This window comes from Phaenicophaeus curvirostris, chromosome 3 (assembly GCF_032191515.1).
Source record: "Phaenicophaeus curvirostris isolate KB17595 chromosome 3, BPBGC_Pcur_1.0, whole genome shotgun sequence".
In the NCBI taxonomy this organism is placed as follows: domain Eukaryota; kingdom Metazoa; phylum Chordata; class Aves; order Cuculiformes; family Cuculidae; genus Phaenicophaeus; species Phaenicophaeus curvirostris.
This window is the reverse complement of record NC_091394.1, coordinates 92,064,715-92,078,082: the sequence shown is the minus strand read 5'-3', so window position 1 is coordinate 92,078,082 and position 13,368 is coordinate 92,064,715. Positions and strand designations below refer to the sequence as shown.

The following is a 13,368-nucleotide window of genomic DNA, read 5'->3' as shown; positions in this document are numbered from 1 at the left end:
ATGACTATTTATCCATGGATAAATGGCCCCACTTGAAGAGTAAGTGCATTGTTTTCTTTTTGAGTAATTCACTATCCTGAAACTAAAAATTAAAATAGAGTCTTTGCATTTTCTTTGCTTATTCAATATGGATTTTCCCTGATAAGCCACATTAACCCCATAAAACCATTGCCTCCTGGCAGCTATTATGAACAAACACTTGATTACTTATTGATGCAATACACAGACATCTGTTACCAATAGAGACATTGATCAACAGCAGAAGCTGTCTGAACCACGTTATTTGGTCTGTTCCAGAACATTTACATGACATTTGGTCTCTGCACATGGAGTCTCTTAACTGTGAATCAGCCACCCCTAGGAGGGGCTCCCAGACTTGAAATCATGTTCACCCAGCAGTAACAACAAATGAACACAGAACAACAGAATTAACCTCTTAACGTGTTAGGCTAAGTTTTGCCACTAAGGAATCACTAGAGAAATTTTAAGCAATCAGTCCTGCTCTTTGCATTTATGTTAACTATTTCACTAAAAAAATTGAGTGTGAAAGAAAGGTGAAAACTGACTACTCAGTTTATGGTATTTCTATGACTTCCTGAAGACAATGGAATCAGGTAAATTTAAAATAAGAAGATCCCTCTTCCAGCAGAAAAAAATGGGAAAAAGTTGGGGAGATCCATTATACACCAAATGTAGGTGTTACTAGCATTGACGTTTCTCAGAAATTTTGCCCAGAACTCACTACCATTCACCATTTCACGTAAATGTACTACTACAGAAAGTCATCCTGTGATACTGTATTGTTGGAGGTGGCTCATAAGATTTTAATGGAAAGATACTTGGTTTATACCTTATACGTGGGACTCTAGTCACTTTGCATCAAAAAGATCAACCTCCACTGTTGCAATTACTATAATGTGCTTAAATAGATCAATTATTCCTTTTTATTGCTGTACTTACATTTACAAAACCAAAAACTTATATTAAAACCAAGATAAAACTTCACGTGCAACATGTGGCAAAAACAGAGCAGATGTGAAGAGCTGCTCTCAATGCGTTGTTCTTTTAAGAGATAAGAGATTCTAATTCCCAAACATTTCTTTTTTGTGAATTATTCCCTTTAAGTAGCAATTAGGTAGGGGCAACTAACAGTTTGTTTCAGAAGTTTTTCTAAATTAGGTCTGATACTGTACCACTTAAAATACTGTACTTGAGAACTTTCAGGAGGTTATAAATAAGGTTGACCAAGACAAAATGTTTCCCATCTTAGATTAAATTCACACTACTTGACTGTTTTTCTGAAATAGACCTCTTGTGGCTTCAATAAATGTTTTCTTTCATTTTTAGTGTCTAGGTGAAATATCATTGGCCATGTAGCATATTTCAGTACTATAAAACTTCATGCTAGCTTAAATGAAAATAATTATTGGTTTTACACATAAATAATGAAATGGACAAGACAGTACTTTAATATCAAATACCTGCGTATGTATAGGTAGATCACAGATTCACTGATAGCATTGCTATACTAGTTTCTTTCTGTGTAATACAGGAAGAATTAGACCTTCATACAAATATTTTAATTGCATTTCTACTGCTGATAGTTTGGCATGTTTCAGGTATTTTACATAAGCATTGACTTTTGTGTTTAAAGCCGTAATTCTTCACACTGATGACAGCATTTGCATTCCTACTACCTACCAAGTGCCATATAATGGACTCCCCCTCTACTCCAATTACGCAAGTCTATAAACAGCTCCTACTAGAGATATTTGGTAATCAGGAAGAGTTTACTGGTGAAAACATGTTTAGATATCAGAAAAAAATTTTTTCCTGTGAAGGCAGTGAGCCACTGTCACAGACTGCCCAGCAAACTAGATGACGCCCCATCCCTGGAGGTGTTTCAAGGCCAGGCTGGATGAGGCTTTGACTAACCTGCTCTACTGGAAGGTATCCACTCCATGGCAGGAGAGGTGGAACTGGATGATCTTTAAGGTCACTTCCAACCCAAACCATTCTATGATTCTCCCACGAAAAAAAAGCCCCAACACATCATATTTTCATACCATTTGAATGGGAGCACTTGGTTTGTTTTTCATTGTCTTACTTTTCAGGATAACCTCAAAAACTTTCATCACCTGTAGGCTGATGAAAAGGTGTCAAGTGTGCTGTACAGTTTGTGTTTACAAAAACAGAAGAGAAACTAAAAAGCTCAAGTCGTCTTAAACTACAGGCATTTTCCATCATCATTTGAAAAATATGAACCAGGAAAAAAGTCAAGAATGATTGTCCTGCCTTCCGCTAATTTCATTCTTAAGAACCTTCCCTCCCAAATCAACAGAAGAGCTAAAATTACACAACAGATCTTCTGAAAAGATTATAAAATTACTTTGTAAAATCTCAAATTGATTAATCAATTCCTTTATTAAGGCAGCATCATATTATATTCCCTCTTCAAGAAATCTTCTGCCTGCAGTTGCCTAATGTTAGTGCTCATAGCTGATATCCTGGAGAGCAGCACTGGTAACAGCAATTGTTCAGTGCAAAGTGCAGAAATTCTTCATTAGCAGAACCAAAGGCAAGATGTAAACATGTACCCTCCAAATGTATTAAATAGTAAGTTATTATCACAGGTCAAAAGATGATAAAAGCCAAGAAAGCAATCTTTGCCAAAACCTCTGCACTACCCAAAACATCATAAATCAAGCTAAGCCTTGTTCATCAATGTTTCTTTCTAATAATTAAGTACTTTAAATATACCCATGTTCATGGGGAACAGAAAATCGTGGCTTTAAATTATGATCTGCTGATACTGACAATGACAGACTAGTGTTTGAGCCCTTCTTAGGGGAAATTAACAATATTTCAAAGAGAACAAGACAGAGAAACAAGAAGAAAGAAGAGAGCAAAAAGTTCATTTTAACAAAAAGGCCATTTGCAGTGTTGGAAAAAGAAAGATCATGAAATCAATAAAGAATCAATTTTCCAGCTCTCCTCAACTAAGGAAATCCATCCAAGGGAAAAAAATTAAGGCTGTTATCACTACAACTAAAAGGTTGTTGTTTCTTTTCCTCATCATTCTCTGAAATTAATACTTACACCAGCACTTTATCAGAGAATACTGGAGAAATGTCTTCCTTTTAGATAAACTACCACATTCAAAAAAAAAAAAAAGTGTGCAGAGACTAACTCAAAGGAGAAAGAACAATAGACAACATCAGCACAGTGCAATGAAGAAATTGGTTTCGGTGAATTGGAATTGCAAAGGGAAGGAACAGCCATTTTGTTACATACAAATAACATCTCCCCATCATTTAATCAATAGGGAAGGTTGGGCAGTCAGAACAAATATGGATAACTACTACCAGCAAAAGCCCGAGTGTTCACATTAAGGCCATTACCAGCAAACATGCATGGACTGTAAGTTCTTATTTTGTAGAATTTCATCTGTTTTAATCTAGAAGTAACCTAGTGCATAATAAACCAGAAAAAAATAAGGTATTCCCAGAATTAGAAAAGTACTGGTGGATTGCCTTTCATGCACCTTCAAAAATGGAAGAGCTACTAATGAATATAGGCAGTAACATTTAAACTAATTAGCTACCTGGACAATTCTGATTTTCTGTGTACAAGAGCAGAGAGCAGTGTCAGAATGGGGAGGATGACTCATACTCATTCAGCACCAAGACTGAAAACGGTCAGCTTGGACAGACCGCACCATCCTCAGAAAAAGATAAAAATATCCTCCATTAAGAAGAAGAGGAGGGTGACAGTTGTAGAGGACTCCCTCCTAAAAGGAACGGAGGGACCCATTTGTAAGACCGGACCCGCTCCACAGAGAGGTCTGCTGCTTACCGGGGGCATCAGTGAAGGAGGTAGCTAGAAAACTTCCTTCCCTGGTCCATGAGACAGACTACTATCCTCTGATAGTAGTCCAAACTGGTAATGATGATCTAGTAAACAGAAAAACCAAAACCATCAAAATAGACTTCAGGGCCATTGGGAAAATGATGGAGGGCTCTGGGGCATAAATAGTGTTCTGCTCCATCCCAAGGCTAAATAGAGAGGAGCTGGAAGTCAGAAATAAGAATTCAATTAATGCCTGGCTCCGAGCCTAGTGTGAGGAAGAGGGGCTTTGGCTTCTTTGATCACGGGGTGGCTCACGCACCCCCAGACTTTGTTGCTAAGGATGGGACACGCGTGTCTCCTAGGGAGGCTAAAACCCTTGCTAAAAACCTAGCTAAGCTCATAAATCGAGCTTTAAGCTAAATGTGAAGGGGGAGGGGGTTGAGACCAGGCTAGACAAGAGCGAGCCTGGACGTGGGGCAATGGTGATTCAGAGATGGTGTGCTGGAGAGGACCAGCAGTACATCACCACACAGAAAGTGGGGGTGAACACACCTGGGGGCGCTAAGGGAGATATGGGCACTCTGGCACTAGCTACTCCAGTTATCAGGCAATTGGGAATGAACTCTGTTCCCTCTAAGAGGGCTGAAGGCTCAGCAGCTCAACTGAAGTGCATTTACACCAATGCACGCAGCATGGGGAATAAGAAGGAAGAGCTGGAAGCTGTCATAGGACAAGGAGCATATGATGTTGATGCCATCATGGAAGCACAGTGGGATGACTCATATAACTGGAGTACAACTATGGTGGGGTACAAACTCTTCAGGCAGGATAGGAAGGGTAGGAGAGGAGGCAGGGTAACCCTCTTTGTAAGGGAGGACTTGGACACCACTGAGATGGACTGTGGTGATGAGGAGATTGAGTGCCTGTGGGTTAAAATCAGAGGAGCCCACAAGAAGGCAGATTTTGTGATGGGAGTCTGTTACAGACCACCCAGCCAAGGAGAAGCAGCTGATGAGCTCTTCTGTAAACAGCTGGGGTTAATCTCTAGATCAATGCCTCTTGTTCTTGTGGGAGACTTCAATCTTCCTGATACCTGCTGGAAGTACAATACAGCAGAAAGGAAGCAGTCTAGGAGGTTCCTAGAGTGCATGGAAGACAATTTCCTTGCACAGCTGGTGAATGAACCAACAAGGGAAGGTGCCCTCCTGGACCTGCTGTTTGTGAACAGAGAAGGCCTTGTGGGGGATGTGGCAGTAGGTGGACGCCTAGGACAAAGTGATAATGAGATGATAGGGTTTTCTGTTCTAGGTGAAGTGAAGAGGGTGGTTAAGCAGGACAGTAGCAGTAGATTTCCAGAGGGCAGACATTGAACTCTTCAGAAGGCTGGTTGGCCAAGTCTCCTGGGAGACAGTACTTAAGGGCAAGGGAGCCCATGAGGGCTGGGAGCTCTTCAAAAAGGAAATCCTAGCAGCTCAGGAGAAAGCCATCCCCATGTTCCGGAAAAAAAGCTGGCAGGAGAAAAAACCAGCTTGGTTGGACAGAGAGATCTTGAGTGACATCAAGAAGAAGAGAAACGTTTATGGGCTCTGGAAGAGGTGTCAGGCCTCTTGGCTGGACTACAGGAGGGAAGTGAGATTGTGTAGAGAAAAAATCAGAAGGGCTAAAGCTCAACTAGAAATCAGACTGGCAAAGTCTGTGAAAGATAACAGAAAAATCTTTCTATACATATATCAACAATAAAAGGAGGACTAGGGAGACCATACAGTCCCTATTGGATGCAGAAGGAACAACAGTGACAGGGGATGAGGAAAAGGCTGAGGTACTTAATGCCTTCTTTGCCTCAGTCTTTAATTGTAAAGAAAGTTGTTCCATCTGTGCACAAACCCAGGAGCTAGAGGAGCAAAATGAGGCTCCCATGATCCAAGAGGAGCTCTGAGCCTTGCTAGCCTGACTAGACACCCACAAGTCTATGGGGGCCGGATGGGATTCACCCAAGGGTATTGAAGGAGCTGGCGGATGTGCTGGCCAAACCCCTTTCCATCATCTTCCAACAGTCCTGGAAGACTGGGGAAGTTCCACTGGACTGGAGGCTGGCTGATGTTGTGCCCATCTACAAGAAGGGTTGCAGGGAGGACCCAGGAAACTACAGGCCTGTCAGTCTGACCTCAGTGCCAGGGAAAGTCATGGAGCAGGTGACCTTGAGTGCTATGATGAAGCATATGCAAGAGAACCGGGTGATCAGGCCCAGTGAACACGGGTTCATGAAAGGCAGGTCTTACCAAAGAAACCTGATCACCTCCTATGACAAAGTGACTCGGCTGCTGCATGAGGGAAAGGCTGTGGATGTATCTTCCTGGACTTCAGTAAAGCCTTTGACACAGTTTCTCACAGCATTCTGCTTGAGAAACTGTCAGCCTCTGGCCTGGACAGGCGCACACTCTCCTGGGTGGAAAACTGGTTGGATGGCCGGGCCCAGAGAGTGGTGGGAAATGGTGTGAAATCCAGCTGGAGGCCAGTGACAAGTGGGGTTCCCCAGGGCTCAGTGCTGGGTCCAGCCCTGTTCAATGTCCTCATCAATGACCTGGATGAAGGCATCGAGTGCACCCTTAGCAAGTTTGCGGACGACACTAAGCTGGGTGGAAGTGTCAATCTGCTGGAGGGAAGGGAGGCTCTGCAAAGGGATCTGAACAGGCTGGACCTCTGGGCTGAGACCAATGGTGTGAGGTTTAACAAGGCCAAATGCCGGGTCCTGCACTTGGGGCACAACAACCCTATGCAGGTCCAGGGAGGTTATTCTCCCTCTGTACTCGGCACTGGTGAGACCGCTCCTCGAATCCTGTGTTCAGTTCTGGGCCCCTCACCACAAGAAGGATGTTGAGGCTCTGGAGCAAGTCCAGAGAAGAGCAACAAAGCTGGTGAAGGGGCTGGAGAACAGGCCTTATGAGGAACAGCTGAGAGAGCTGGGATTGTTTAGCCTGGAGAAGAGGAGGCTGAGGGGAGACCTCATTGCTCTCTATAACTACCTGAAAGGAGGTTGTAGAGAGGAGGGTGCTGGCCTCTTCTCCCAAGTGACAGGGGACAGGACAAGAGGGAATGGCCTCAAGCTCCACCAGGGGAGGTTTAGGCTGGACATTAGGAAAAAATTTTTCACAGAAAGGGTGATTGGGCACTGGAACAGGCTGCCCAGGGAGGTGGTTGAGTCACCTTCCCTGGAGGTGTTTAAGGCACAGGTGGACGAGGTGCTAAGGGGCATGGTTTAGTGTTTGATAGGAATGGTTGGACTTGATGATCCGGTGGGTCTCTTCCAACCTGGTTATTCTATGATTCTATGAATATGACAAGGTGTAGTGTTTTTAAATTAAAAAAAAAACATTTAGACAATTAGGAAGATATATTCTTTTCCTGAGGGTGGTGAAGCAGTGGAACAGGTTGCCCAGTGCAATTGTGTATGCCTGATTCCTGGAAACACTCAAGGTCAGGTCAGAGGGTCTCTGAGCAACCTGATCTAGTTGAAGTTGTCCTTGCTCACTGCAGTGTTGTTGGACTAGATGACCTCTCCAGGTTCCTTCCAATCAAAACCATTCTATGATTATACGGCATCTTCCTAAATATACTGAAGTACAGCACTGAAATATTTACAGACTATTTGCAAAATATTTTCTTTTGCAAGATGAAAACAGGAGTAAATAATTTCTTAAAAAAGCAACAGCTAATTTGCTATGCTACTAATTTGGGAAAAGACTCAAAGGTTTGAAGCTGGTAAGAGGAGGACAACAGGAAGAGGAAGAGAAGAGCAACTGTTAATAGACAGTAAGAGACTGAGCAGTTACATCCTAACCTATGAATTTACACAAAGCAGTGAAATGCTAGCATACTGTTACTAATTTCCTGTATATTGAAAATTAGGAAAAAGTTTAATATCATCAGCTAATTGTTGAACCCAATTTATATTTCCTATCTTAACAGAAAAAATTGTCAAAAAAGTATGAAAATTTCATCTACTGCATAGTTTTGTTCAATGAGTAGGGAGAAAGCCTCAATGAAGAGAATGATGCCACTTTACCTACAAGTGATTTGATAAAACTATCAATTATGTCGTATTATTTCCCTTACCCAAATATTAAAAATAATAAACTTGGACATGCTTCACACATCATAATAGGCTTCCTCTTGACCCGAGTGGTTGAAGATCTAGAAATGGGAGGTATGTCAGCCTTCAGAGAAAGCTTATCATGAACAGCAGTGAGCTTAGAACTGTGATTATAAAGCTGGCTGGCGAGAGAGGCCTGAATTTGTTATCATCTAAGTTGATACTACAGCTATTAAAGAGACAACGTTCACAGAAAATGATAAGGAACTGTCATTTAGTGGCTTCAAAACTTTCATCATGGTACTAACAATATGGTTAGGTCGCAGGAGGAATGGGGTCCTGAGGGTGAGATAGACAGAAGCGAGACTGACAGCAGTGGAGTGGGAAAACTAGTTATACTGAACTGGAAAAATGCACAGATATTGCTGCTAGCCCAATACGTTGCATGACTTCAGCAGATGAGGCCACATCAAGTATCCAGAGTCAGTGTTAAAAACATCCCAGCAAGTGGACAGATGGTGGAGGCAGGATGCTCTGTACAAAGCTTTCTGTAACAGGTGAGTACTCAACAATGTCCCTATGGGCTCCAAGCATGGGACAGCAGCAATCACTTAGTTTTGTTGACCTTGTACCTCATAGGATAGAGAGTCATTGGTTTAATTTATTCTCAAGGACCACAGAAAAGCTATCAAAGCAACTGAACAAAAATGGATGCTGCTTGCGACTCGATGACAGCCTTGTTTTCTGTCATGAGGCATACTTAAACAGCAACCCACTGAGTCAAAGGGCAAGGACTTCACATAGAGGGAAAGCAGCTGAAGGCTCCCCCATCCAGAACGTAGTTTGCTTGCTTCTGAACTTGCATAGTTACACATTATCATAAAAAGAGTACAAAACAGAGGCTTGTGACCCTAAGAGAAGGAAAAGCTTCATGAATCCTTGCAGACTTTCCAGCCCTCAGAAGTTCTAAAGGCTGCTCTGCAACCTCTCTGGATATTCCAGTCTCCATGGCTCTGAAATTATACGCTGCTTAAATAAATTCTTACAATACCCACAATCTCACAGATGTTCTCATTCTACAGGCATTTCTCAGTGACACCCCACCCTGCCCAGATATTAAGGTTAGCAAACCAGTACTTAGTACTGGAGATGGCAATGTGTCAGGAAAGGGGAGATACTAGTAACTACCCCTACCACATTACCTTACACTGTAAAAGATGCAGTTAAGGCATTTGGATAGCCTACTACAAATGGGCAAGTAAAAAAAATACCATGCATTAACTCTAATGTACAATACACTAGCAGCTCATGTCCTTGCAAACCTTTATTTTTGTGAATCTCCTCTTTAACAACAGAGACAGAATATATGGTAATTTAAAAACAGACTAACTAGCATTGCTTTATGAACTACAGCTTTAAATATATCTATCCCAGTTAACTTCTTTGGAAGGTAAGTGATCCTGTTCTAACGAACATTGGTTTTAGAAGTTACTTAGCACAGCACTACTTTTCTTCATAGTACTATTTTCTAATTATTCTCTCAGAAGTAAAGCATGCATCGGGATACTGAATCAAATAGCTAGCTGTTATGACAATACCACTTCTATTATACACATGCTATAAACAGCATACATATAAATATAAATGTGAAGGTAGTCAAAAAGGTTTATTTTCTACTGCATCACTATGTTCTATAGTGTACGCCCTGGAAACAGGCTGTTTAATGAGGATTAATTCCTTTGAAAGCATTCAGAAATGACCATTTGCTTGCAGTACTCACCCTGACCAATCAAGTCAGGTATAGCCAGGGGACATTTACAAAAATCACAGAACCATTAGGTTGGAAAAGACCCCCAGGATCATCGAGTCCAACCATTCCTATCAGCCACTACGACCATTTAGATCCATTGAAGTCCTACACCTCATAAAAATAAACTACGTATGTCTTCCAAATTGTTCAGGTACACATATACAGGTAGCAACATACAGATTTCATAGAATCGAAAAATCACTAGGTTGGAAAAGACCCATCGGATCATCTAGGCCAACCATTCCTATCACTCACTAAACTATGCCCCTCAGCACCTCATCTACCCATCTTTTAAACACCTGCAGGGAAGGTGACTCAACCACTTCCCTGGGCAGCCTGTTCCATTGCCTAATGACCCTTTCCGTGAAAAAGTTTATCTTGATATCAAGCTGAACCTCCCCTGGTGGAGCTTGAGGTCATTCCCTCTTGTACTGTCCCCTGTCACTTGGGAGAAGAGGCCAGCTTCCCCCTCTCCACAACCTCCTTACAGGTAGTTGAAGAGAGAAATAAGGTCTCCCCTCAACCTCCTCTTCTCCAGGCTAAACAACCCCAATTACCTCAGCCACTCCTCGTAAGACTTGTTCTCCAGCCCCCTCACCAGCTTCATTGCTCTTCTCTGGACTCGCTCCAGAACCTCAACATCCTTCGTGTGGTGAGGGAACCAGAACTGAACACAGCATTCGAGGTGCAGTCTCACCAGTGCCAAGTACAGAGGGAGAATAATCTCCCTGGACCTGCTGGTCATGCCATTTCTGATACAAGCCAAGATGCCATTGGCCTTCTTGGCCACCTGGGCACACTGCTGGCTCATGTTCAGTCGCTGTCAACCAACACCCCCAGGTCCCTCTCCTCCAGGCAGCTTTCTAGACAGACTTCTCCTAGCCTGTAGCACTGCAGAGGGTTGTTGTGCCCCAAGTGCAGGACCCGGCACTTGGCCTTGTTAAACCTCACACCATTGGTCTCAGCCCAGAGGTCCAGCCTGTTCAGATCTCTTTGCAGAGCCTCCCTACCCTCCAGCAGATCGACACTTCCACCCAGCTTAGTGTCGTCAGCAAACTTGCTTAGGGTGCACTCAATGCCTTCATCCAGGTCATTGATAAAGACATTGAACAGGGCTGGACCCGGCACTGAGCCCTGGGGAACCCCACTTGTCACTGGCCTCCAGCTGGATTTCACACCATTTCCCACCACTCTCTGGGCTCGGCCAGCCAACCAGTTTTCCACCCAGGAGAGTGTGCGCCTGGCCAGGCCAGAGGCTGACAGTTTCTCAACCAGAATGCTGTGAGAAACTGTGTCAAAGGCTTTACTGAAGTCCAGGAAGATACATCCACAGCCTTCCCCTCATCCAGCAGCCGAGTCACTTTGTCACAGAAGGTTAGTTTGGCAAGACCTGCCTTTTGTGAACCCGTGTTGACTGGGCCTGATCACCCGGTTCTCTTGCATATGCTTCATGATAGCACTCAAGATCACCTGTTCCATGATTTTTTCTTGGAAGTTTAAAAAGTTGGCTACGTAGCAAAACTGTCTTCTGGATCTCAGGAACTTCTCCTTTGCCTCTCTGGTCAACAGAGGCTATGCCCAGATAGACTAGGCTGTCAAGAGCACGCTAAGAACCAAGATACAGAAAACACTGAAAGCATTGTCCTTGAAAGTCTTTTTTTCTATAAGACAATCTACTTTTATGACAACAGTTTTCATTTAAAAAGCTTTTCTTCTCCTCACTGTTCTGTAAGTTCAATTTAAATTAAATTTACCCTAACAACTCACAACCATCCTTAATTTTCAGTTACGTACAAAATAAAGTATGTTTTTTGATTTTTAATACAATAAACCCAAGATAAATATGTATGGCTTATTGCGATATACTGTACATTGTTAAAATTTAAGTATGAATTCTGAAGCCTTCAAAAAAATTTAAATTGTCCAATCGTTCAACAGTTATGACCACAAACATAGGTTTAGGAAGAAGAGGAGTATACTACTCTCAGTTTTAGCTGAGAATTAAAACTCTACTGACGATGTGATTTTTCAGATTTTTGTAAAGAGACCTAATATAGTGTGTTTAAAAGGTACATAACTATTTTGCCAAATACATTGTAAATGCCTTTATGGAGTACGTATAACTTATAAAGTTTTGTCAATACAAAACAGTTCAAGTCTGAAAAGGTGATGACCACATAACTATGTCCACACTTCACAATCATTATGTCAACAGCCCAACTTACATATTCACCGTATGTCTCCTGTGCTGGAGGTGGTGGCAGGGGCCGGTAGCCTGCAGGGGGCGGCACACCTCTTGCCCTGGGTGCAAGAAGTCCACGGCTACGACTGACTGGTCCTCTACTAGGAGGCACTCCTCTTGGTGCTGGTGCCCCTCGTGGTACTCCTGCTGGTGGTGGAGGCACTCCTCCACGGCCCCTGTGAACATACGGATCACTTACAATTAAATACTACACACTTGGCCTCCCTTTTAAAAGCTCCCTCCCCCGTATAATGAAAATGTTGCTTTCCTACACCCTAAAAAAGCTTAAGATGTTTATAGTTTGTCATTTTTCTGTATGCTTCAACCCAATTACACACACTATGCAATAAATGGAGATGACAAACTAGAAAGGCAATTCAGTGATGAACTTATCACTAGCTTGAGCCATTCTTACATACATGTGACACCCAAACCAATTTGCTATCAGTCAGCCTCACTAGAATTTGACTCATAGCAAAATCAGTCATAGAATAACAGGTCAATTTGAAGCTGTCAGGCTATATCGTACTCAAATCCTGCACAGAGGATTCAGTTGCAACTCCCTTCTGATCCTGTATAAACCTCTAAATGCAATCCAAAGATCACACTGCATGTAAGAGACTTGAGTGGGTCAGAAATATTACATACTCTTCTCATTAATTCCCAGCTGTGGCAGGAAAATTCAAATATGTAATTAATGTGTAGGGTGATTATATTTCAAAGCAAAAATAACAATATATTTTTTCAAGTTCTGAAAGAATGATAAGCATTAATTTGCGTTCCATTACTTTGAACACTGAATACATGGATAAAAAGTGAGACCTAAACCAGAACAATTTTCAAAACAATTTGATTTAGAGGTGGCAATTTCCCCGCCTCCCTATAGTAAAGGGAGAGACTCAGACAATCTGAGAGATATTTGCATCATTCACCCCCTTTTCAATAGGATTTCTAAAACCTTGCTAACAGACATCTCCTTTTTAAAGGAGACCATTTCCCCCCAATGGACTGTAAGAGTTTAAATGACTGCTCTGTAGGCATGAAGACTTGTTCCAAGAAAGTCACACCCTTATTATGTACTGTAACAGATACATGCAAGAAAACAAATAAGTGCAAGCTCTACACTACTTTTCTACCTATCAAGCCATCACATCATTAATCTCAAGAGTAGTAATTGAGTGAAAAAACTTCTACTGAAATCAGGACAGTAAACTTAAATATTATAACTTAAGATCCACATTTGGCCTTAAGATTTCCTATCCCATTTCTCATTGGTAAACTTCCAGAAAAAACACAATCATTTTATCACAAATAATTAGTATCTGAAAAACTGCATTGCTAAACAAAGAATGCAAAAATATAAATACTTGATACAAA

The 13,368-nt window shown here is 42.0% G+C and overlaps 1 protein-coding gene across 3 annotated transcripts in view; it reads right to left on the bottom strand.

Moving 5' to 3' along the window:
- Positions 1-13,368, bottom strand: part of KHDRBS3 (KH RNA binding domain containing, signal transduction associated 3) — a 98,339-nt gene that overhangs the window by 25,238 nt on the left and 59,733 nt on the right. For all 3 annotated transcript variants that reach the window (XR_011337215.1, XM_069854700.1, XM_069854701.1), the window contains one exon: positions 11,975-12,167. Coding sequence is in view for 2 of the 3 variants with exons in the window: in XM_069854700.1 (XP_069710801.1) it covers positions 11,975-12,167 (193 nt within the window). In the remaining variant the exon portion in view is untranslated. The remainder of the gene's footprint in view (positions 1-11,974; positions 12,168-13,368) is intronic.